Genomic DNA, 26,571 nt, shown 5'->3' on the forward strand with positions numbered 1-26,571 from the left:
TTGAATTTATAAATGCCTGTTGCATTCCCTTTTATTCCATGCTTTTCTAAAGGCTCAAAAACATAGGCATTACACTTTAAATCTGTCACACATGGGGTGCCATCCGTGTACCTGCAATGCACCAGAATCGGCGATTCGGGAGGAATCTGCTTCATATAGTCACGAACAAGGTACCGGAAGTTGATGAGCAGGTCCGTGGCGTCGGGAACGCCGTGGTCCGGCCAGGAGGTGAAATGGAACTGTCGCAGAGGGTGGCTCTCACTCGCCTGGACCTAGCCCCAAGGGAAGGGATGAGATTCAGAGAGGAAGGCTGCCCAACAGCACCAAACAAACAAGTGAAATCAAGAAACAATGGGATCCTGAACTGCAGGGACAGATGAAAGACAGCTAGACAATGACAAATTAGCATTTTATATTTGTACAACAGCTGAGAAAGTGCTTGCACAGACTTTATTTTGCTCATCAAATCCCCACCACATGCCTAAGAAAGTGGGCTTATTATCCCCCTTTAAAGACAAAGGAGCAGAAGTTCAGAGACGTGAACTGACATCCCCAACAGACATCCTCAAACATCACAGAAGTTCCCATGCTTCTGATTTTGAGTTCAGGTCTCTTCTCTTTCCACCACGGCTGCTTGGCAACAATATACCCACATCCTCACATCTGCACTTCCTTAGAGCCTCACAAACCCCATCCCTGTGCCCACTTGGGAATGTCATTGACCATAAAACCAACAATAATGGCACAAATACAACTATGACAGTAGTGCCTTCTGGGTAGGGACAGCCTCGATTCACCATGTCCTCCAGAGAAGCTCAAAAGGTGACAGGCAACCAGCAAGCACTAAGGAATTGCAGGGGGTTGAGAAAGGACCTCCTAAAAACCACCTGTTTGAACATGTGACAGACAACTGAAAGTGGACCCTGTTACAACAGAGTGAGTTTTTACACAGACCGGCTTCCTGTCACAGACCCAAGCATGTACTTTGTCCACCAGAGTTCCACCCAGGCTGTGGCTAGCCTTGTCCCTGATTCAAATCGTCCTTACGATGCTCTTACTCGAGCACTGACCTCACCCACATGCACGTCCATCTGGACTGCATCTCCTCTATGACAGCTACCCTTTGACACTTATGTTTTTAAAATCTATATGCATTACAAAAGTAATGCATTTAACTTTTGGAAAACACTAGGAGAAAAAAGGCAGAGCGAGGGGAGAGTATACTGTGAAGCCCCATCACCCAAAGGTTAACAGTCACAATTTAATTAAAAGCGCTCATCTAAAGAAAGACTCCAGAGCAAGAGATCAGAGGAGACAGGCAGAGAGAGAGAGAGAGAACATGGAAGATTATACATCTCACTGTTATCTTTGCAAAGGGACAAAGGGGGCTCAGGGGAAGGGTGGTAATCAAAGAGAACTTTTAGCTCTATCTGTAATGTTCTCATTATTAAAAGGAAAGCGTATTTGTGCATATTGGGTAAAATCTTTATAAAAAAGCATGGCTTGAGGAGGCGGGGCAAGATGGCAGACTGGTGAGCTGTAAGTTTTAGTTACTCCTCCAGGAAAGTAGGTAAAAAGCCAGGAACTGCGTGGACTGGACACCACAGAGCAATCTGTCTTTGGGCATACTTCATACAACACTCATGAAAACGTGGAACTGCTGAGATCAGCGAAATCTGTAAGTTTTTGCAGCCAGGGGATTCGCACCCCTCCCTGCCAGGCTCAGTCCCGGGGGAGGAGGGGCTGTCAGCTCCGGGAAGGAGAAGGGAGAACTGCAGTGGCTGCTCTTATCGGAAACTCATTCTACTGATTCAAACTCCAACCATAGATAGACTGAGACCAGTCACCAGAGACTCTGAGAGCAGCCAGCCCAGCAGAGAGGAGACAGGCATAGAAAAAAAACAACACGAAAAACTCCAAAATAAAAGCAGAGGATTTTTGGAGTTCTGGTGAACACAGAAAGGGGAAGGGCAGAGCTCAGGCCTTGAGGCGCATATGCAAATCCCGAAGAAAAGCTGATCTCTCTGCCCTGTGGACCTTTCCTTAATGGCCCTGGTTGCTTTGTCTATTAGCATTTCAATAACCCATTAGATCTCTGAGGAAGGCCGTTTTTTTGTTTGTTTGTTTGTTTTGTTTTTTTTTTTTAAATCCTTTTTTCTTTTTCTAAAACAATTACTCTAAGAAGCCCAATACAGAAAGCTTCAAAGAATTGCAATTTGGGCACGTCAAGTCAAGAGCAGAACTAAGAGAGCTCTGAGAAAAAAGGCAATAATCCAGTGGCTGAGAAAATTCACTAAACAACACAACTTCCCAAGAAAAGGGGGGTGTCCACTCACAGCCACCATCCTGGTGGACAGGAAACACTCCTGCCCATCGCCAGCCCCATAGCCCAGAGCTGCCCCAGACAACCCAGTGTGACGGAAGTGCTTCAAATAATAGGCACACACCACAAAACTGGGCGTGGACATTAGCCTTCCCTGCAACCTCAGCTGAATGTCCCAGAGCTGGGAAGGTGGAGCAGTGTGAATTAACAAAGCCCCATTCAGCCATCATTTGAGCAGACTGGGAGCCTCCCTACACAGCCCAGCAGCCCAGAACTGCCCTGGGGGGACGGCACTCACCTGTGACATAGCACAGTCATCCCTCAACAGAGGACCCGGGGTGCACAGCCTGGAAGAGGGGCCCACTTGCAAGTCTCAGGAGCCATACGCCAATACCAAAGACTTGTGGGACAGTGGCAGAGACAAACTGTGGCAGGACTGAACTGAAGGATTAGACTATTGCAGCAGCTTTAAAACTCTAGGATCATCAGGGAGATTTGATTCTTAGGGCCAACCCCCTCCCCGACTGCCCAGAAACACGCCCCACATACAGGGCAGGCAACACCAACTACACACGCAAGCTTGGTACACCAATTGGGCCCCACAAGACTCACTCCCCCACTCACCAAAAAGGCTAAGCAGGGGAGAACTGGCTTGTGGAGAACAGGTGGCTCGTGGACGCCACCTGCTGGTTAGTTAGAGAAAGTGTACTCCACGAAGCTGTAGATCTGATAAATTAGAGATAAGGACTTCAATTGGTCTACAAACCCTAAAAGAACCCTATCAAGTTCAGCAAATGCCACGAGGCCAAAAACAACAGAAAATTATAAAGCATATGAAAAAAACAGACGATATGGATAACCCAAGCCCAAGCACCCAAATCAAAATACCAGAAGAGACACAGCACCTAGAGCAGCTACTCAAAGAACTAAAGATGAACAATGAGACCCTAGTACGGGATATGAAGGAAATCAAGAAGACCCTAGAAGAGCATAAAGAAGACATTGCAAGACTAAATAAAAAAATGGATGATCTTATTGAAATTAAAGAAACTGCTGACCAAATTAAAAAGATTCTGGACACTCATAGTACAAGACTAGAGGAAGTTGAACAACGAATCAGTGACCTGGAAGATGACAGATTGGAAAATGAAAGCATAAAAGAAAGAATGGGGAAAAAAATTGAAAAAATCGAAATGGACCTCAGGGATATGATAGATAATAGGAAACGTCCGAATATAAGACTCATTGGTGTCCCAGAAGGGGAAGAAAAGGGTAAAGGTCTAGGAAGAGTATTCAAAGAAATTGTTGGGGAAAACTTCCCAAATCTTCTAAACAACATAAATACACAAATCATAAATGCTCAGTGAACTCCAAATAGAATAAATCCAAAAAAACCCACTCCGAGACATATACTGATCACACTGTCAAACACAGAAGAGAAGGAGCAAGTTCTGAAAGCAGCAAGAGAAAAGCAATTCACCACATACAAAGGAAACAGCATAAGACTAAGTAGTGACTACTCAGCAGCCACCATGGAGGCGAGAAGGCAGTGGCACGATATATTTAAAATTCTGAGTGAGAGGAATTTCCAGCCAAGAATACTTTATCCAGCAAAGCTCTCCTTCAAATTTGAGGGAGAGCTTAAATTTTTCACAGACAAAGAAATGCTGAGAGAATTTGCTAACAAGAGACCTGCCCTACTGGAGATACTAAAGGAAGCCCTACAGACAGAGAAACAAAGACAGGACAGAGAGACTTGGAGAAAGGTTCAGTACTAAAGAGATTCGGTATGGGTACAATAAAGGATATTAATAGAGAGAGGGAAAAATATGGCAAACATAAACCAAAGGATAAGATGGCCGATTCAAGAAATGCCTTCACGGTTTTAACGTTGAATGTAAATGGATTAAACTCCCCAATTAAAAGATATAGATTCGCAGAATGGATCAAAAAAAATGAACCATCAATATGTTGCATACAAGAGACTCATCTTAGACGCAGGGACACAAAGAAACTGAAAGTGAAAGGATGGAAAAAAATATTTCATGCAAGCTACAGCCAAAAGAAAGCAGGTGTAGCAATATTAATCTCAGATAAAATAGACTTCAAATGCAGGGATGTTTTGAGAGACAAAGAAGGCCACTACATACTAATAAAAGGGGCAATTCAGCAAGAAGAAATAACAATCGTAAATGTCTATGCACCCAATCAAGGTGCCACAAAATACATGAGAGAAACACTGGCAAAACTAAAGGAAGCAATTGATGTTTCCACAATAATTGTGGGAGACTTCAACACATCACTCTCTCCTATAGATAGATCAACCAGACAGAAGACCAATAAGGAAATTGAAAACCTAAACAATCTGATAAATGAATTAGATTTAACAGACATATACAGGACATTACATCCCAAATCACCAGGATACACATACTTTTCTAGTGCTCACGGAACTTTCTCCAGAATAGATCATATGCTGGGACATAAAACAAGCCTCAATAAATTTAAAAAGATTGAAATTATTCAAAGCACATTCTCTGACCACAATGGAATACAATTAGAAGTCAATAACCATCAGAGACTTAGAAAATTCACAAATAACCTGGAGGTTAAACAACACACTCCTAAACAATCAGTGGGTTAAAGAAGAAATAGCAAGAGAAATTGCTAAATATATAGAGACGAATGAAAATGAGAACACAACATACCAAAACCTATGGGATGCAGCAAAAGCAGTGCTAAGGGGGAAATTTATAGCACTAAACGCATATATTAAAAAGGAAGAAAGAGCCAAAATCAAAGAACTAATGGATCAACTGAAGAAGCTAGAAAATGAACAGCAAACCAATCCTAAACCAAGTAGAAGAAAAGAAATAACAAGGATTAAAGCAGAAATAAATGACATAGAGAAGAAAAAAACAATAGAGAGGATAAATATCACCAAAAGTTGGTTCTTTGAGAAGATCAACAAGATTGACAAGCCCCTAGCTAGACTGACAAAATCAAAAAGAGAGAAGACCCATATAAACAAAATAATGAATGAAAAAGGTGACATAACTGCAGATCCTGAAGAAATTAAAAAAATTATAAGAGGATATTATGAACAACTTTATGGCAACAAACTGGATAATGTAGAAGAAATGGACAATTTCCTGGAAACATATGAACAACCTAGACTGACCAGAGAAGAAATAGAAGACCTCAACCAACCCATCACAAGCAAAGAGATCCAATCAGTCATCAAAAATCTTCCCACAAATAAATGCCCAGGGCCAGATGGCTTCACAGGGGAATTCTACCAAACTTTCCAGAAAGAACTGACACCAATCTTACTCAAACTCTTTCAAAACATTGAAGAAAATGGAACACTACCTAACTCATTTTATGAAGCTAACATCAATCTAATACCAAAACCAGGCAAAGATGCTACAAAAAAGGAAACCTACCGGCCAATCTCCCTAATGAATATAGATGCAAAAATCCTCAACAAAATACTTGCAAATAGAATCCAAAGACACATTAAAAAAATCATACACCATGACCAAGTGGGGTTCATTCCAGGAATGCAAGGATGGTTCAACATAAGAAAAACAATCAATGTATTACAACACATTAAAAACTCGAAAGGGAAAAATCAATTGATCATCTCAATAGATGCTGAAAAAGCATTTGACAAAATCCAACATCCCTTTTTGATAAAAACACTTCAAAAGGTAGGAATTGAAGGAAACTTCCTCAACATGATAGAGCATATATGAAAAACCCACAGCCAGCATAGTACTCAATGGTGAGAGACTGAAAGCCTTCCCTCTAAGATCAGGAACAAGACAAGGATGCCCGCTGTCACCACTGTTATTCAACATTGTGCTGGAAGTGCTAGCCAGGGCAATCCGGCAAGACAAAGAAATAAAAGGCATCCAAATTGGAAAAGAAGAAGTAAAACTGTCATTGTTTGCAGATGATATGATCTTATATCTAGAAAACCCTGAGAAATCAACGATACACCTACTAGAGCTAATAAACAAATTTAGCAAAGTAGCAGGATACAAGATTAATGCACATAAGTCAGTAATGTTTCTATATGCTAGAAATGAACAAACTGAAGTGACACTCAAGAAAAAGATTCCATTTTCAATAGCAACTAAAAAAATCAAGTACGTAGGAATAAACTTAACCAAAGATGTAAAAGACCTATACAAAGAAAACTACATAACTCTACTAAAAGAAATAGAAGGGGACCTTAAAAGATGGAAAAATATTCCATGTTCATGGATAGGAAGGCTAAATGTCATTAAGATGTCAATTCTACCCAAACTCATCTACAGATTCAATGCAATCCCAATCAAAATTCCAACAACCTACTTTGCAGACTTGGAAAAGCTAGTTATCAAATTTATTTGGAAAGGGAAGATGCCTCGAATTGCTAAAGACACTCTAAAAAAGAAAAACGAAGTGGGAGGACTTACACTCCCTGACTTTGAAGCTTATTATAAAGCCACAGTTGCCAAAACAGCATGGTACTGGCACAAAGATAGACATATAGATCAATGGAATCGAATTGAGAATTCAGAGATAGACCCTCAGATCTATGGCCGACTGATCTTTGATAAGGCCCCCAAAGTCACTGAACTGAGCCATAATGGTCTTTTCAACAAATGGGGCTGGGAGAGTTGGATATCCATATCCAAAAGAATGAAAGAGGACCCCTACCTCACCCCCTACACAAAAATTAACTCAAAATGGACCAAAGATCTCAATATAAAAGAAAGTACCATAAAACTCCTAGAAGATAATGTAGGAAAACATCTTCAAGACCTTGTATTAGGAGGCCACTTCCTAGACTTTACACTCAAAGCACAAGCAACAAAAGAGAAAATAGATAAATGGGAACTCCTCAAGCTTAGAAGTTTCTGCACCTCAAAGGAATTTCTCAAAAAGGTAAAGAGGCAGCCAACTCAATGGGAAAAAATTTTTGGAAACCATGTATCTGACAAAAGACTGATATCTTGCATATACAAAGAAATCCTACAACTCAATGACAATAGTACAGACGGCCCAATTATAAAATGGGCAAAAGATATGAAAAGACAGTTCTCTGAAGAGGAAATACAAATGGCCAAGAAACACATGAAAAAATGTTCAGCTTCACTAGCTATTAGAGAGATGCAAATTAAGACCACAATGAGATACCATCTAACACCGGTTAGAATGGCTGCCATTAAACAAACAGGAAACTACAAATGCTGGAGGGGATGTGGAGAAATTGGAACTCTTATTCATTGTTGGTGGGACTGTATAATGGTTCAGCCAGTCTGGAAGTCAGTCTGGCAGTTCCTTAGAAAACTAGATATAGAGCTACCATTCGATCCAGCGATCGCACTTCTCGGTATATACCCGGAAGATCAGAAAGCAGTGACACAAACAGACATCTGCACACCAATGTTCATAGCAGCATTATTCACAATTGCCAAGAGATGGAAACAACCCAAATGTCCTTCAACAGATGAGTGGATAAATAAAATGTGGTATATACACACGATGGAATACTACGCGGCAGTAAGAAGGAACGATCTGGTGAAACATATGACAACATGGATGAACCTTGAAGACATAATGCTGAGCGAAATAAGCCAGGCACAAAAAGAGAAATATTATATGCTACCACTAATGTGAACTTTGAAAAATGTAAAACAAATGGTTTATAATGTAGAATGTAGGGGAACTAGCAGTAGAGAGCAATTAAGGAAGGGGGAACAATAATCCAAGAAGAACAGATAAGCTATTTAACGTTCTGGGGATGCCCAGAAATGACTATGGTCTGTTAATTTCTGATGGATGTAGTAGGAACAAGTTCACTGAAATGTTGCTATATTATGTAACTTTCTTGGGGTAAAGTAGGAACATGTTGGAAGTTAAGCAGTTATCTTAGGTTAGTTGTCTTTTTCTTACTCCCTTGTTATGGTCTCTTTGAAATGTTCTTTTATTGTATGTTTGTTTTCTTTTTAACTTTTTTTTTCATACAGTTGATTTAAAAAAGAAGGGAAAGTTTAAAAAAAAAAAAAAAGAAAAAAGACAAACAAGGAAAAAAAAAAAAAAGATGTAGTGCCCCCTTGAGGAGCCTTTGGAGAATGCAGGGGTATTCGCCTACCCCACCTCCATGGTTGCTAACATGACCACAGACATAGGGGACTGGTGGTTTGATGGGTTGACCCCTCTACCATAAGTTTTACCCTTGGGAAGACGGTTGCTGCAAAGGAGAGGCTAGGCCTCCCTATATTTGTGCCTAAGAGTCTCCTCCTGAATGCCTCTTTGTTGCTCAGATGTGGCCCTCTCTCTCTGGCCAAGCCAACTTGAAAGGTGAAATCACTGCCCTCCCCCCTACGTGGGATCAGACACCCAAGGGAGTGAATCTCCCTGGCAACGTGGAATATGACTCCCGGGGAGGAATGTAGACCCGGCATCGTGGGACAGAGAACATCTTCTTGACCAAAAGGGGGATGTGAAAGGAAATGAAATAAGCTTCAGTGGCAGAGAGATTCCAAAACGAGCCGAGAGATCACTCTGGTGGGCACTCTTACGCACACTTTAGACAACCTTTTTTAGGTTCTAAAGAATTGGGGTAGCTGGTGGTGGATACCTGAAACTATCAAACTACAACCCAGAACCCATGAATCTCGAAGACAGTTGTATAAAAATGTAGCTTATGAGGGGTGACAATGGGATTGGGAATGCCATAAGGACCAAACTCCACTTTGTCTAGTTTATGGATGGATGTGTAGAAAAGTAGGGGAAGGAAACAAACAGACAAAGGTACCCAGTGTTCTTTTTTACTTCAATTGCTCTTTTTCACTCTAATTATTATTCTTGTTATTTTTGTGTGTGTGCTAATGAAGGTGTCAGGGATTGATTTAGGTGATGAATGTACAACTATGTAATGGTACTGTAAACAATCGAAAGTACAATTTGTTTTGTATAACTGCGTGGTATGTGAATATATCTCAATAAAATGATGATTAAAAAAAAAAAAAAAAGCATGGCTTATCTTAAGGGTTTCTCAACTATCATAAACGGCATTCTTTAGGCAGCCAAGCCAGGGCTTGGTGATAATAGCTCTGAAAGCATCTTCAGGGGAGGAACTGAAATATAAATTAAGGCCAGAGCCTTTGAGACACAGAGATCAGTAAATGATTAATATTTAATATACTCACTTTATCTGCGACTTATGGAATATTCTAGGAAAATCCTTGTAAATTACAACCTAACCCATGAGCCCCACATAAGATTCAACCCCAGTGAATCTACTTCCAGGCTTTTCTTTTATGCACTATTCATAATATGCATAAAATTTGATCACCTAGTATTTTTCACTTACATTACATTTTAACATTTTCTCATGGTACTATACAGTCCACATAGCCATCATTTCTAACAGCTTAATAATTGATCTAGTGAGCAGATAAGCCATAGCATAGTTTAGTTATCCATTCTCCTAAATCCAGACATTTGTATAGTTTCCAAATTTTTCCTACATTGTAAATAATGCTGATTCATCTTTGTGAATAAGCCATTTCCTATATCTCAGATTATTTCTTCAGGACAGATTCTCAAACTTGGACCACATCTTAAGGCCTTGAGAAAGATGTGTGTGTGTGTGTGTGTGTGTGTGTGTGTGTGTGTGTGTGTGTGTATGTGCATATGTGTGTATATGTACATGTAAATGTACAGAAGTTTATATCTATTTACAAGCCCATCAAGGAAAAACTCAACTTTCATGGCACTTCCTCTATTTTCAAACGGGCTTAAAAAAAAAAAAAATGGAAAGATAAAGACACTTAAATCAACTTCCTAGAACATTTGCACATTTTACTTGGATCTGTTTTTGTGCCTTTTGGGAGGAAGGGAGATCATGTGTTATCCTATTAAGGTAACTTTATCATAAACTGCCCTGTCCCCCCAAATGGCCTCTCTTGATGCCACATTTCCCACAAAACAATCCAAAAGGCCTTGGTTTGTCATGAAAACTCTATGAGCAAGTCACCTGGAAGTGAAAGGGAAGAAAGAGTTACTGATGCAGAGCCATGCTTCTAATATTCATTTTATTCAAAATAACATGAAATTCCCCTCAAGATAGTAAAGCTAAAAGGGTTGTCTTGGGGTATAAGTAGATATGGGTTATCTGATTCTATGAAGAAAGCAAAAATTTTTTCTCAGTGCATTAAAAAAAAAAAAAACAGGTTAGTTAATATTAGTAAGGACCTAAAAGCACTAAAAGCATAACCCCAAAATTAATATGGTCATTTTATATGGGATGTATACACATTGACCTTTTACTTACATTTTTCACTGTGAAATCTCTGATGGTCCATTCTGGAAGGACAATTTCTGATGTCATTGCCACAGTTATGTCCCCGTAGTCCTGAGACTGCTTGGAGGGCCAGTACTCTTCACATTTGGTCTAGAATAAAATAGCATTTTTATACGGAGACTCAGATCATGCCATCTGCCATCACTAAACCCCCACAAGGTAGACCAGACACTGGAAACTGGCATCAGGGACTAAATCTCTCTGACCCTTAGAATTTTTTGTTTTAATTTTATGATTCTTGCCAACATTTTTTAAATTGTGAGATTTCTCATAAAAATCCAGATTTCTGGCTTCTCTTGAAAAATCAGAAGATCTGGCAACATTGGGCTCCATATCTCTGCATGAAAACCAGTTTAGAGTTGAGCAGCATTTGCCACTTCACATGGGACACAATCCCTTCCAGCTCCACTGCACCACATAGCAGCCGTAACTGGTCTCTAAGCCAAATTTCTGTATTAACTCACAACCCCAAGCAGCTAGAAGAAATGAGAACTTTTCCAAATGCTTTTAGATACAGACTAGGTGCAATACCAATGCAGACGCCAATTCAAAAGATCTAATTAACTTTGATTTTTATAAAGTCGGTGAGCAGATGAGAACAGAAATACAAACTCAGGAACCTACTGGTCAAGAGAGTATCTGGATCCCCGTTTGATAAATGACCTTGAAAACGATACACACTTAACTTCCTCAGATGTGTCCACTGCAGGTGGTTTCCAAACCTGGCTGATTATCTGACTCTTTCAGGAGGTTTGTTTTGTTTAAAAAACAGATGCCTGGAGCCAACCTCCAGAGATTCTGACTCTGGCCTAGAGATCTGTATCTTTTAAAAGGTCCTGGTTTCTGGACCACTGCTCTGAAAAAAGAGCACAGGCCTGGAGGCTCCCATGGCTCTAGGACAAGTCGGGCGACATCCACAAAGTTCCGGGGAAGACTGAGGAATGGAGAGTTCCAGGACTCACTTCCTCTCCAAAACAGCTAGTGTACAGGTAGGAACTATCTGAAGCAGCTCTACCGGGGCTCCGGAGGCCAGGGGAGCACTGTTTAGCATCCAGGGAAGAGCGGGAGGAAGAGGCTGAGAAACTGCAGTAAAGAACTGTGAGTAGCTGGCTCTGTGGCTGCTCCATTGGAAGACTCACTTTTCCAGACACTGAAGCATGTTACAAAGCTACAGTGGTCAAAACAGCATGGTACTTGCATAAAGACAGATATGTTGACCAATGAAATTGAATTGAGAGTTCAGAAACAGACCCTCACATCTATGGGCAATTGATATTTGACAAGGCTGCCATGTCCACTCAACTGAGACAGGAAAGTATCTTTAATAAACAGTGCTGGGAGAACTGAATATCCACATACGCAAAAGAATTAAAGAGGACCCCTATCTCACATCTTATATAAAACTTAACTCAAAATGGATCAAAGACCTAAATATTAGAGCCAGGACCACAAAACTTCTAGAAGGGGAGCATCTTTAAGATAATCTTGCAGTAGGCAATTGTATCTTATACTTTACACCCAAAGCACAAGCAACCAAAAAAAAAAAAAAAGAGACCTCCTCAAAATTAAAAACTTTGGTGCTTCAAAGGACTTCTTCAAGACTGCAAAAATGCAATCTAAGCAATGGGAGAAAATATTTGAAAACCACATATCTGATAAGAGTTTAATATCCAGAACATATAAAGAAATCCTATACCTTAACAATAAAAAGAAAACCCAATTAGAATATGGGCATAAAACTTGAATAGTCATTTCTCCAAAGTGTATATACAAATTACTAAAAAGCACAGGAAAAGATGGTCAACATCACTAGCTATAAGGGAAATGCAAATCAAAACCACAATAAGTTATCATTTCACACATACTAGAATGGCCACTATTAAAAAAACAGAAAACTACAAATGTTGGAGACGATGTTGAGAAATAGGAACAATTATTTACTGCTGGTGGGAATGTAAAATGGCACAGCTGCTCTGGAAGACAGTTTGGCAGTTCCTCAGAAAGCTAAGTATAGAGTTGCCTTGGATCTGGCAATCCTGTTACTTGGTATATACCCAAAAGATCTGAAAGCAGGGACGCGAACAGACATTTTCACATTGAAGCTCATAGCGGCATTATTCACAGTTGCCAAGAGATGGAATCAATCTAAGTGTCCATCAACTGATGAATGGATAAACAAAATGTGGTATATACATATGACAGAATACTATTCAGCTATAAAAAAGAATGAAGTCCTGATGCTCAGGGCAACATAGATGAACCTTGAAGACATTATGTTGAGAGAAATAAGCCAGACACAAAAGGACAAATATTATACGAGCTCACTGATATGAACTAATTATAATAAGCAAACTCACAGAGTTACAGTCTAGAATACAGGTTACCGGGGAATAGAATCGGGAAAGAGAATGGGAAATTGATGCTTAATTTGTACAGAATTTCTATTTAGGTTGATTGCAAAAGTTTGGAAATGGATGGTAGTGATGGTAGCACATTACTGCGAGTGTAATTAACTGAACTATAGGGGTGAAGGTGATTAAAAGGGGAAGCTTTAGGTTGTATGTATTACTAGAATAAAAATTAGATGATAAAAAATAAGACTGTACAACACAGTGAATCCTATTTTAGATGAGGGACTGCAATTAATAGCACATGTAAAAGAATGCGCTTTCATGAATTATAATAAATGTACGATCCTATTACAAGGCGTTAATAATTGGATGGTATATGGGGAAAAAATACACCTAATGTAAATTATGGTCAATAGATAATAGTACGATTTTAATAATCTTTCATCAGTTGTAAAAAAAGTAACTACTGCTAAAAAAAAAAGTACAATTATAAAAAAAAGTGCTGTCTTCAATTGAAACAACTGTTTCACACCCACGCAAGGTGTGGTGGTGGTGTGGTATATGGGAATGCTGCTTTAGGCATTATTGTTTTGTAAACCCCAAACTTTTCTAATTAAAAAAAAAAAGAGCATAGGACTTGCACTCATAGTGACATGGTGACATGGAGCTGATTCCCAGCTCAGCCTCTTAGCAGGTAGATTTTTGTTGCTAGCCTGTGGGCACGTTCTTAAACTCTCTGCACCTCAGTTTCCTCATCTATAAAACAATGGTCAAACCTCCCAAGTTCTTGTGAGGAAGAAATAACAAATGTGCATAAAAGTCACCCAGAAAATATGCCGGTTCCCTTCCCCTGTCACCCAGAGTCAGTAACATCCACTTCTATCCTGAGGTAAGGTGTACACTGGCTCATACACATTCATCTTTGTGTCTGCCATTAATTTAACTGTGTCATTTCCATTTGTTTAACGGATGTAAAAAAAGTCTTCTATGTGCTAGGCCTGGGTTCAACAGCACCATAAAGTGTATTTGCATTCAGAAAACAATGTTCTTTCCTTTCCACAATAGCTTGTTGTCCTAATTCCAGAAGGGAGTGCAGAGCCCAACCCCTTCTGTAACACAAGCAACATGGAGGTGGAACCATCTCTTACTGTTCCTCATCTTTCCCTCCTCTAGACTCAGCCCCTAGCACAGGAGCTGCATACTTGATGCACATTAAACTTCTACTAAATAGAGTGAAATAAAGAACATTAAAGAAAATAATACCTGACAGGTCCCCGCTATCACCTAGGAAGTGCGACTCAAAGAGCAGACCCAGGACCCACAGACTTCGCATTACCTGAGAACCTGTCAGAAACGCCATTCTGGAGCCCCAGCCCCAGATCTTCAGAATTAGAAGCCCTGGGGCTGGTACCACCCTCCAGGTGATTCTGAGGCACGTGAAAGTTTGAGAACCACTGGCTTAGGGAATCAATTCCTATCCTGTTACTCAAGTTAACAAACCTACATGAAAAAATTCAACAAGCGATGCTGGGTTCCATTCCTTAGGCACAGAATTCTTGAAATTATCATGTTTTTCAATTCTCCTTGCATCCATTTATGGAAATATGGAATTTTGTAACTAGAAGAAACCTTATCTTTGATGGAAGCAGCAGTGCAATCACAGGCCATCACAGGCAGGAGGAGAAGGCGGCTGAGACTTATCTGAGGGTAAGTCTGTGATTTTGCTTAAAGAAAGGGTTCCAGTGCTAAAATATCAAGTATGAAAATCACCGTGGTGGTGGAATCCCTCATCTCAGATGAAGACAATGGTGGCTTGGAGAGATGACAGGCTTGCACACTTTCATAGAGCTAGTGGCTTAGAGATATGATGGGCTTGCACACTTTCACAGATCTGGTAGCTTGGCAGATGATGGGCTTGCACACTTTCATAGAGCTGGTGGCTTGAAGAGATGATGGACTTGCACACTTTCACAGGGCTAGTGGCTTAGAAAGATGATTAGCTTACACACTTTCACAGAGCTGGTCGCTTAGAGATATGAAGGGCTTACACACTTTCACAGAGCAGGTGGCTTGGAGATATGATGGACTTGCAAACTTTCACGAAGTCAATAGCTAGGAGATATGGTGGGCTAGCACACTTTCACAGAGCAGGTGGCTTAGAGATATGGTAGGCTTGCACACTTTCACAGAGCAGGTGGCTTGGAGATGTGATGGGCTTGCACACTTTCACAGAGCTGGTGAAAGGCAGAGCCCCAACTGAGCACCATCTCCTTCCTTTGGGCCTGGGAGTTTTTCCTTTGCGCTAATCCCACTCCCACCATTTAATAACTCCAGCAGCAGCAACTTAGCAAGTAGAGAACACTGCTATTTGTCCACAAAGAAAGGTAATGAAATATAGTAAGGTTTTTTTAAGAATTTTAAAAACTTTTCTCTCAGGAGATAAAAAGAAAACAAGAGGCACTAATGTTTGGTGGAATATTAAAAAAAAAAAAAAGACAAATGGTTTTTAAGATACTTACCCTTCCCTGTTCGATACATTTGGTCACCATAACAATAGCATATACATCTTTCTCCCAAACCATACGCCAAAAATCTTTCAAAGTGTTGGGTAAAGGCCCTTGTGTGGCAATAAAATCTTTCTTGGAATGGTAGCCCTAAAAATGGAAAGCAACATATATTCAACCTCTAAACAACAGAAAGTCAAGCTCTGAAGATTTTATCATAATAATCAGTGCTACAAAAACATTTCCCTACTTACAGGCATGTAATTTGCGTTGATATAGTCATCCGTTGAATGAGTCTGGACTGAAAGTTTGACACGGGAAATATCATCTGTGACATTAAAAGAATAAAAGTCCTCATTAGAAGCAAATGCTTTGGGCAAGATGCTCACAAGAGAGAAAAAAGAATTAAAAAACAACAGGATTGCTGCCGCACTTTGAAAATACATAACAGCGTTTTACGTTTATGGCTTGATTTCATCTTCAAGTAGCCTGATGGAACAGTAGCAGAGAGAGGTTATTTAATTGCTCAAGATCATACACAGAGCTAATAAGTGGCAGAGTCAGGATTCGAACCCAGGCAGCCTGGCAGCAGGGCCCAAGAGCTTAATCACACCTTACTGCCTTCTGAGACAAAAGAAACCTGTTACTATTTGCATCCTTGGGTGTCTGCCACAAGCCAGGGAATGTGCTAAGCAATTTAATCTACTCCTCAAAACCATGCTAGAGAATGTGACTAAAAGGGGAAATTTTAGGTTGTATATATGTTACTGGAATAAAATTTTTAAAAAAAAATGACTTTACAAAATAACAATGAACTCTTGTAACAATGGACTAAAGTTAATAGTACAATTGTAACAAATATACCACACAAATGCAAGGTATTAATAATAGGGTATTATATGGAAACCCTGTATCTTACACATGATTTTTCTGTAAACCTACAGTTTCTCTAATTAAAAAATAAAAACACGCTACCTGCTTTTATCCCCCTTTTATAAAGGAGGAACTGAGGCTCAGGGAGGTTAAATGACTTCTTCAAGTACTAATATCTGGGGATTGACAGCCAGAAGTCGACCTACTGCCCTTTCCACTATGGCAGATTGATACCCAGGTTAACCGACTATACCTTTTCCCTCACCTCCAGTCTCATTAAAAAAAAAAGCTTTTATAAATAGATAGTACCAAATTCAAGAATAAATTGTAAGTATAAGACTACTATGAATGGGAGGATTTAAAACAAAATTCTTAACGTTTTCTAAATATTATTAGCATCTGAAAAACACACACACACAAACTTGCCTGACTCAAGAAATGAAATAATAACTTTGGAATCTGAAGTGGCAGGCTGAGGTACAAGCAGTGCAAGCTAAGTGTCCCTGTCTTTGACTACACTGGACAAAACGATGTTAACAATTCTAAATCCGGTTACCGACATGAGTCTCAGCCCACAGTCCTCCCAATAAAATCAATATCCAAACACCAAATTCCCAGCTCTCACTCCAGACCTGAAAATCTCCACAGGCATTCACAAGAGCAGCCAACCATCCCAAGTTAACCTCAGGCAGGCAGCTGAGGCAGGTCCCGCCAGCCCACCTATAAAAGTGTTTCTCCTAGAACATAGGTCAATATCCCTGGGCAGCTATGGGGGGAGAAATGAAGAGAAAGGACCCAGGAGCTAGAAATTCCTGAATCAAAACAGAAGTTAATATTTTAGGCCAGGGAAGAACTCTGCTAGTGAGAAGTCTTGATAAGGCTTCAAATAAAAGGCAATGTCTCTAAATGTCCTGGTGTAAAAATTATCAGGAGAGCCTACTCATTCCTGCTAAATCAGAATACAGCTACAATCCACTTACACTTCCCTCTGTGCCCTAATTACCACCCAAAAGAGAGACCATCACCAATTTTCTAGAGAGAAGGATTTACATTTTGACTAATGGTTAGAGATGTAATAAATAATTCTCACTTTAGACTTAATTTGCTGCTATCCCCAGCAGGTTAGGTTGCAGACATTGTTACTTCCCCCAAACAGGAAAGAATTCAAATACAATTCATATTTGGCTGTGGAATTACTCAGCCAAGCAGAGTCACATCTGGACAAGCAGAAAGCATTGCTCCTTGCCTTTTCTCTTTCCGCCATTTCATTCTAGAACTATATAAATTAAAATAAAGAGGCAATGGGATGGAGGGGTTAAGAGCACAGACTCTGCCCTTTACCCTGAATGAGACTGACACCTTGGATCCAAAACCTAGTTTTGTCCTTGTTATTTACATGACCTTGGACAAATCATCTAACCACTCTGTGCCTCATTTTCCTCATCCGCAAAATGAAGATTCTACCTCCTACTCTGTTAGGTTGTTGTATGCCATATGTCTAAATACAGCGCTCAGCACACAGTAGGTGACTAATAGATGGTTGCAGAAGTGTAATTATTATCATTGATTATCCCCCCTCTACTGTTAGATATGTGATGACCAGTGACAGAAAAAAAGGAAGGATAATGTAGATAAAACAACTTACAGGGCAGAACATTATTATAGCGATTCTTTCCTCTATTCTCAGCCAGTTCAGCTGCATATTTAGGTTGATTAGTTCCAACAGGCCTCAGGTCCTGAAAACAAATTAAGTCATCTATTTTATTTAGGCTTCAAATATTATTTACTGAGCAAGAGTATGACAGAAAAAAAGTGGGAATGCAGAGGTTAAAAGAAAAGAAAAAGGACAATCCCTGCCTTCAAGGAACCTACAACCTGGGGATGGGGATGGGGTGGAGAGGATGCACACAGACATAACTATGACTACAACAAGGCAGAATAATAAATGCTGAATATGATAACCATTAACAAGTCACAGGCAGAACAAGGCAATCTGAAGACCCAGAAATCAAGTCCTCCCCATGAGATCAAAGAAGACAACCTGGAGGAGGTGAAGTCTGAGCTGTGCTTTGAGTGGTGAGTAGGGGTTCAGGGGAGTAAAGGCAAGAGGTGTGGCAGGGCAGCACGGAAAAACAAGTGTGCACGACCAATGCTGGGGGCGGAGAAAGAGAGGGATGGTAGTTACCAGGCTGGTTTGGGGGACAGAGCTTAGAGAGGACCAAAGGCAGTAACTAGCCAAGGAACTCCTCCCAGAGGGCTTCACACAATCCTCCCAGGTCAACCCTGACCACATGGTCACCAAGTCCCAGACCTCTAAATACCTCACATGGCTTCTTTCCAGCTCATAGAGCTTCCTAATTATTCCAGTTAAGGGTTGAGTTGTGTCCTCCCCCTGCTAAGGGTTGAGTTGTGTCCTCCAAAAAGGTATGTTGAGTTGTTAAGGGTTGAGTTGTGTCCTCCAAAAAGGTATGTTGAGTTGTTAAGGGTTGAGTTGTGTCCTCCAAAAACATATGTTGAAGACCTAATCCCCCAGTACCTCAAAATGTGACCTTATTTGTAATACGATCTTTAGAGGTGGATTTGGTTAGGAGGAGGTCATAGTGGGACTGGTGCCCTTACAGGAAGGCGGTGAGCAGACCCACAGAGACAGAGGTATACGGGGGAAGGCGAGCGGAAGGTAGAGGCAGAGGCTGGAGTGAGGCAGCTGCGAGCCATGAAATGCCGAGGGTTGCCGGCCGCCTCCAGCAGCTGGGGGGTCTTCTCGAGAGCCACTGGAGAGAGCATGGCCCTGCCCACTCCTTGATTCGGACTTCTAGCCTCCAAACTGAGAAAGAATAGATTCCTGTTGTTTGAAGCCACCCAGTGTGGGGAATTTGGTCATGGCAGCCCTAGGAAAATGATACACCCCCAATTTCTATAACTCTCTGGATAATCTTCAGGTACCTGCAAGATCAAACATATAATCCCCTGGAAGTGAAGGCACATCTAAGTGTTCACAGTCAACAAGCAATAGTGGGCTCCCGGGGAGATGCCAGAGCATCTCTCTCCCCTCTGAGAAGGTCTCCTCGTACCCAAAGTTACACCTTAAAACAAAAATGGGAGGTTTTCTAACCTTCAGGAAAAACATAAAGCAATTAGAAAGCACAATATTGATGACCACTTACTTCATATTCTTCTGCAAACCCACAGTTGGAGTCAGCTTGCTGTTTCTTAAAGTAGGCCTCAAAATTCTCCACTTTGACCAACTTGGATCTAAGAAAACATAGCAACTTATTAGGACATTTTACATTCAATAAAGTTCATACTCAAATTAGAAAAATACAAATTGTTAAAGAAAAAAAAAAAGGAAAAGGTTTACTTACTTTTTAGGTCTTCATCATAGAAGGGGAAAGAAAAAATAAGCAATTAGAAAATATGGCTCTACTATGACTCAGTTTCCCCAAAGAGCAAAAATCAGAGTATTCTGGGGGGAGGGGGATCACTGTAATGTTATTTAACAACACTAAAGTGTGAATCTGGAGATCTGATTCCTAGACCCAATTACGTAATCGACTGTCTCTGTGACTTTGAATAAGTTCTTCTCTCCCTCTAGATCTTGGTAACCCACCTAAAACAAATATCCTATCACAAAATATATTTTTATTAGTAGAACACAACAAGGAAGTTAGCTTCAGAGACTAATAAAGCATAGATCCCTTGCAGAGAAACAGAGCTAGCAAGACCTTCCAGATGGTTACAGCCAGAAGTGTCAACCAGGAGAAATGACAAGTTTCATCAAAGATTCTCTAGTCACTGAACAGATTGGGGAATTAAATGTCTTAAAATAAAGCTTGTAACTATAGAGACTTACTTAATTTGAGAAAAGGACACTTCATTATTCTTTGCGTCTTTCCTGTTTTGAAAGAAAAAAAGATGCATCATCAGACAAAAAAGGTTAATTCTGTTTTCCTCCTTTCATATATCTTCAAAATGCCTTTTCCCAGGATATCAGTTTATAAGTGACCCTAAATCCTGCTCACTAAAACTAAGATTAACTGTCTTAGCAGCAATCGATGATTATAAATCTGTGAAGTTATTGTCTTTTAAACATGTAAAATTATGAAAAGTCTTAAGCAACTTTTATGAATTTCTTTGGGTAAATATCTATCAGTGACATTACCTTATTGTAAAGCAAGACAATATTTCATACTCTGCTTTGAAGAAAGCCCTTCTGATAATAATAAGAAGAAAACCAGAATAACAAGAATAAACCAGAAATATATTGGCTCTAGGGCTGGCAAGGGGTTGGGATACCTGACACTCTTGTGCATTGCTGTTTAAACTACATATTAGCCTTTAAAAATACTTTCTGGAAGGCGATTTGGCAGTACATATCAAAATTGACTCGGCAATTGCTCAGCTTGCAATTCAGCCTAAAAAAAATAACCATGAACGTGCTCAAAGATTTAGCCACGAGAATAGAGACAAAGAACCAAAAATATCCAGGAAACTGGTTAAATAAATGATGGTGCAGTTTAATACTCTGCAGCCACTTTAAATGATGATGAAATGAAGCTGTTCACAGTAGCTTAAGTAAATAATGCAGGCTACAAAATGATTCATATAATATGATTCTATTTGTGTGTGGTGTGTGTTTGCGTATGAGTTTTATAATCCCATCAAAAATGTGAAGAGTAGTTCCCTGTAGATACCGGGATTGTGGGTTATCTATTTTCTTTGGTCTTGTTTTCTGTAGTTTTTGCCATAAGCAGTTATTACTTTTAACAAGAACAATAAAGCTGACCCCACCCCCAGTCAAAAAAAAAAAAAAAAAAAAGGAACATAATGCAAAAAGCTGGAACACAAGCAGGGCCTATCAAGCCATCTGGGCCAGGAGGCAGTAGGAGGACCTGGGTGCAGTTTGCATCAGACATCTTGGGCCAGGATGAAAAGTCCCTGCTGCTGGCAGCACCAGATGTCTAAGCAAGGGCATGAGTGAATCCCAGCTAATACAGAGGCTGCATACACCACACAGTCAGGAGAGAGGGCATGCAATGAAATGCAAAGACCAGGTTCCAGTTCTACTTCCACACTTCTACACTCAGCTTCTGCACCCTTGCAGTGGGACTTATGAGTGCTGCCCCAGAGATTCTCATGAATGAGACAATATATGGCAAGCATTTAGCGCAAATCCAGGCACACAGTATGTGCTCAAAATGTGGCTGTTATTTTTATAATTTAACTACCCCACAGCCGTACAGATAAAATAATAATAATATAATAGTTACTGTTTATTGAACACATATTAGATACAAGACACCGTGTGGAGTGCTTTAGTAATTCAGTGCTCAATTCAGCTTCATAAAATTAGGCAGAATTATTATACCCATATTCTATATGGGGAAATTAACGCTAAATTCTAAGAGCTAGTCAGTGAGGGGGTGTATGTTCAAGCTTAGCTAACTCTAAAAACTAAATCTCTTAACACAATGATATGAAACTGGTTTGTGAACTAGAATACACCATTCAAAAGTAGCATCCTACACTGCAGTATTTCAAAGGACCCGATGTGAAAAGCTGTGATAAGCTTGAAAATAATCTAACTGGGGCTCAGAGATGAAATAAGAGTGTCCAGGTAGTGAAAACTATTGATGCCAAGTGATGGGAACATGAGACCTCATTACAGTATTCCTTCCACTTTGGTAAATGTTTGAAGTTTTCCATAATAAAAAGCTTCCTTTAAAAAGTAGGGTATTATTATTCACATAAGCAGTAGTCACCTTTTCTTCCTCCAGAAGATGAAGCCTCCCACGGCCATGATAACCAGGGCACCAAAGATACATCCGAAAACTGCTCCGCAGATGACACCTGAGAAAAGTCCAAATGGGAAACATTTTAAGAGGACATGAGAGCACACGCCATACTAACAACTGCCCTGGGTCTTTGCACCCAGGAGATCGTGTGTGTGCACACGTGTGCACGGGCCCACAACTAACAGTGTGGTCTTGAGAAAGTCATTAATTCTTTCTGGGTCTCAGTACCTTTGACTCTAATTTGAGATAATTGGGCTCAATTGGTGATGTAGGGGTTGTTCTTATTCACCGATTTCTTTCTTCAGATGAAATTGTGTGCAGCAGCCCAACATACAAAACAGATAAACCAGGTAGAAGCCCTCTGGGTGAGGCCGGGACTCAGTCCTGCCTTTGAGAAGCAGAGATGAGATGCTCCATGCGGTTCCTGCCACCTCCGGCTTTTTGAGACTAACACCCACCTGTAGAAGTAACTACAGCACCAGGCTCAGGTGACATGAAGCCTGTTTGTTTACTGGGAAAGGTATAGGGACTCCTTGAGTTTTTTCTGGAGCAGGCACTCTTTTCTGCAGCTAACAACTACCAAGTATAAAAACAGATAAACTAACAAACCAGCTGGTCGATCTGCCTCTGGCCTGGAAGTAACAAATGTACCCCCTCCCCCTGGGTCCCAGAAGCTCCTAGGTCACTAAGCCCTGAGTGATAGGGGTAGGACCATATGACAAGGAGTCCAAGACCAGAATCTCAGGCTGCCTCTAAGCCGCTATGTAACCCTGGGCAAGCCACCTCCCTTCTCTGGGCGACAACGATCCTCATTTGTAAAAGAGGGGGTTGGATAAGACAATTTCTGTGGCTACCATTCAGGATTCTAGGCACTAAAATTCACATTGTGTGAGAATGCAAATGACTATATTGAGATAAAAAGACTAAACAGTGTTTGCAGATTGGAAGTGCAACTGGCATTCAGAGAAGGGAGAGGGTGGTGTATTGGTGACCTCAGCTGAGCCCTAAAAGCCAAGTGACATCTCAATTTCAGGAAGGCACTCCAACCCTCTGGTCGTCCAAGACAGGCATGCAGGCGCTGGGCCTTCTGTGCACACTTTAGGCAAAAACCCATGGATCTGCTAACAGGAACTATGGCTTTTCCTCTACCTGGATCCTGGGGCAGGAAAACAGCATCTGAATAGCGACTGAACGACACATAGCTCTCCGCCCCGTCTATGAGTTCACGGTTTTCAGAGTTAAAGACAATATTGGTGAAGCCGGCCACACAAGCCCTGTGGGATGATAGAGGAAAAAGAGGCAGATCAGACATGTCCAATGCCCCAGGCATGTGCAGCTCTGTACTCGCAAGGCACAAGGCTCAGCCCCAAAGAGCAAAAACAGGAAGACATTACCGATAGGAGCCAAGAGGTTCCAGCTTCCCATTGTAATAGCCATGTGTGGTTGACTCATTCCCAACATTAATTTCGTACTTCAAGACTTCGGACAAGCCCTGAGAACGTCCATCTTCTTCTGTTTTTATGAGGTATGTCACGTAAGTATCTGAGGCCCCTTTTTTGAAATCTTCATATGTATATTTCAAAACATCTGCAGACGGGTGACCGGCTGAGAAAGGCACAAAGAAGGAAAATAATAAGAAAGTGATGGCAGGTGGTGATTAAGTTTCCCATACATCTAAATAACGACATGGTACTAATACCATGGGATAATGATAATTGCTATCATCTCTCAAGTATTCTTGCTGTGCCATGTTTTACCTCTAAGTTCTAAGTGTTTCACTTACATTAACTCATTCAATCCTCACAATAACCTCATTGCATAGGTTTATTATCCCCATTTTAAAGATGGGAAAATTAAGGTACAGAGCGCTAAAGGACCTGACCCAAGGTCCTACCGCCTATGTATGAGCCGGGTTCTAACCCAGACCATCTGGCTCAGAGACTGGGGTCCCAGTTACCAAGACTATGGAAGCCTCTTAAGTATAGAGAGGTATATGAAATGCCTAAAGCCCCTCAGCTGGTAAGAGGCAGAGCAGGTGGTCTGACCACGAAGCAACAGTGCCTCTCTCATTAGCAGAGGTCTGAGCCTGGCAGTTGTTGAAAACCATCACAGCAAAATGACTGTTATGGATTGAATTATATCCCTCAAAACAATATGTTCAAGCCTTAACCCCCAGTCCAGTGACTGGGACCCCACCTGGAAATAGGATCTTCGAAGATTTATTAGTTAAGGCCAAACTGGACTAGGGCACTGGGCTCTTAATCCATTAGGACTGGTGTCTTTAAAAGCAGAGGAAATTTGGACACAGTCAGTCAGAGACAGAGAGACAGCCATGTGACAGAGGCTTTACGCTACCACAAACCAAAGAATGCCATGGATAGCTGGCCACCCACCAGAAGCCAAGGTGGAGACAGGGAATGGATTTTCCACTTTATGAGGGAGCCTGGCCCTGCTGACACATTGCTTTTGGACTTCTACCTCCAAAACTGTGAGACAATAGATTTCTGTTGTTTAAGCCACCTAGTTGGTGGTACTCTATTACTGGCAAAGTAAGACAATGACTAAGAGCTTGAAATAGACCCTAAATAGAGAGATCTCATCATCTCTTGGCTTTTTGAAATTCTGCTGCAAATTTATGACAACACCAAATTCCTTCTAACCAGGACCCCCAAAACCCTTGCAGAGTGTTGGCTCTCTCCCTTCCTCAAGGAGGTGAGGATGGCACACCAGTTGAGAGAAAGGGCAGAAGACGAACTGCATTATTCACATTTAATTTAAAGAATCACCAAAAACAATAAAACTTGACATTTCAAACCTAAGCCTGGTACGAGAGACCCACACATAGCTATCAAAGGTGACCTGAAATCATTCCCTTCTTGCTAACAAAGAACGTAATAGAACCTTTTAAGGAAAAGCAGCCTTTAATCCACTTGTTCTCTCAGCTACAGGGATGTTCTTCAAGTTCACACTAACAAATGCAAATATTTTTCTCCTTTATTTTGAAGAAAAAGTCATCCTCTAAGGATGACTTTCTGAGTGTATGACAAGGTTGGTTACAACAAATATTTCGCCACCTGAAAGACCCTATGTTGTGAAAGAAGAAAAAAGCCTGGATAAGAGGTCAGCAAACTCTGGTCCACAGGCCAGATCCCTCCCGCCACCTGCTTTGGTAAATAAAGATTTACTGGAACACAGCCATGCTCATTCTTTAAGTACTTCCTGTGAGTGCTTTTACACTACTACAGCAGAGTTGACTGGTTGCAACAGAGGCTACATGGCCTGCAAATTCTAAAAGATTTGCTATCTGGCCCTTTATAGAAAAAGTCTGCCAACCCCTGACCTTGTTCATCAGGCAAATGACCTGCCCTCTCTAAGTACCAAAGCATGGGCTACGAGGTAAAAAGAGACGTGTGTTTGCATCACTCATGTGCCTTGGTGGGCACCGAAATGACACTGCTCACTGTCTGGTTAACCCACAATGACCCCTCCTTACCTTCCCCAGTGGTGAGAATGAGCGCGTAGGCTTTGATGGGTCCATGGCTGGCTTCAAACCTACTGAACTTGACCTGTATTGAGTTGTGACTGACAGATGTAATATTAGGGGACTCATCTGGAGAAGGGGGGTCTGAAACAAAGCAAAACAAAATGTGGTCAATATTTAAAACAGAAGAAGAGGCAAGATGATTAAGGAGAGAATTTGCTTCAATGCTCTCCTCAAGAACTTCATACTGGGCTTGTGCAGAGCAAATCCAAAGGCAAGGAGCAGGGAAGGAAATCGGCAGGGAATAGAAATGGTGGGTCCCTTGGGGAGTCTGGCTAGCTAATAATACCCTGTAAAAATGCCCAGCCACATCCTCTGGGGTGAGCTCCTGGCAGCCTTGTTTGCTCATGATAACCCTGCCTTCCCCGCTTCTCCCTGCCAGCCCCTGTGAACCCAAGAAGGACCACCCCTGAGAACTGGGGTGGAAGGAGAGCTAGAGACTGCACAGGTGGAAGCACAGTGCAGGGCGTGGGGGTGTGAGCAGACACCTGCCCACCACACGGACTCAGCCCCGGGGAGCCTAGGTGAGAGACAAGGAGGCACTTCCTGCTTGCAGATAGCGACAGCCCACAGCCCCTCCTTAGGCTGCCGCATTCCTGCCCTGGGGCTTCATACTAAAGTCCCCACTGTTGCTGGAGTTGGTTTAAAATGCTTAGAAACACAACCAACCCTCTTCCCAAAAACCGGAAAAGCCCACACAGGAGCGTCTCCTTCACCATCCACACGTTTTTCCTTTCCACGCTAAGCTTGCGGAGCACCACTGGCTGAATTTACCCAAAAGGAAGAAAACAGCGAATTAAAGGTGATCCTTCTCCACACTCT

At 41.1% G+C, this 26,571-nt stretch overlaps 1 protein-coding gene across 2 annotated transcripts in view; it reads right to left on the reverse strand.

Annotated features, from left to right (window-relative positions):
* Positions 1 to 26,571, reverse strand: part of PTPRJ (protein tyrosine phosphatase receptor type J) — a 200,667-nt gene that overhangs the window by 6,163 nt on the left and 167,933 nt on the right. For both annotated transcript variants that reach the window (XM_037838476.1, XM_037838475.1), the window contains exons 12-23: positions 25,702 to 25,833; positions 23,603 to 23,813; positions 23,358 to 23,482; positions 22,176 to 22,263; positions 20,267 to 20,308; positions 19,779 to 19,787; positions 19,581 to 19,668; positions 18,062 to 18,152; positions 15,798 to 15,871; positions 15,559 to 15,693; positions 10,659 to 10,778; positions 112 to 272 (exon numbers count right to left, since the gene is read on the reverse strand). In XM_037838476.1, the coding sequence (XP_037694404.1) occupies positions 112 to 272; positions 10,659 to 10,778; positions 15,559 to 15,693; positions 15,798 to 15,871; positions 18,062 to 18,152; positions 19,581 to 19,668; positions 19,779 to 19,787; positions 20,267 to 20,308; positions 22,176 to 22,263; positions 23,358 to 23,482; positions 23,603 to 23,813; positions 25,702 to 25,833 (1,276 nt within the window). The remainder of the gene's footprint in view (positions 1 to 111; positions 273 to 10,658; positions 10,779 to 15,558; positions 15,694 to 15,797; positions 15,872 to 18,061; positions 18,153 to 19,580; positions 19,669 to 19,778; positions 19,788 to 20,266; positions 20,309 to 22,175; positions 22,264 to 23,357; positions 23,483 to 23,602; positions 23,814 to 25,701; positions 25,834 to 26,571) is intronic.

Source organism: Choloepus didactylus, chromosome 6 (assembly GCF_015220235.1).
Source record: "Choloepus didactylus isolate mChoDid1 chromosome 6, mChoDid1.pri, whole genome shotgun sequence".
Taxonomy (NCBI): domain Eukaryota; kingdom Metazoa; phylum Chordata; class Mammalia; order Pilosa; family Megalonychidae; genus Choloepus; species Choloepus didactylus.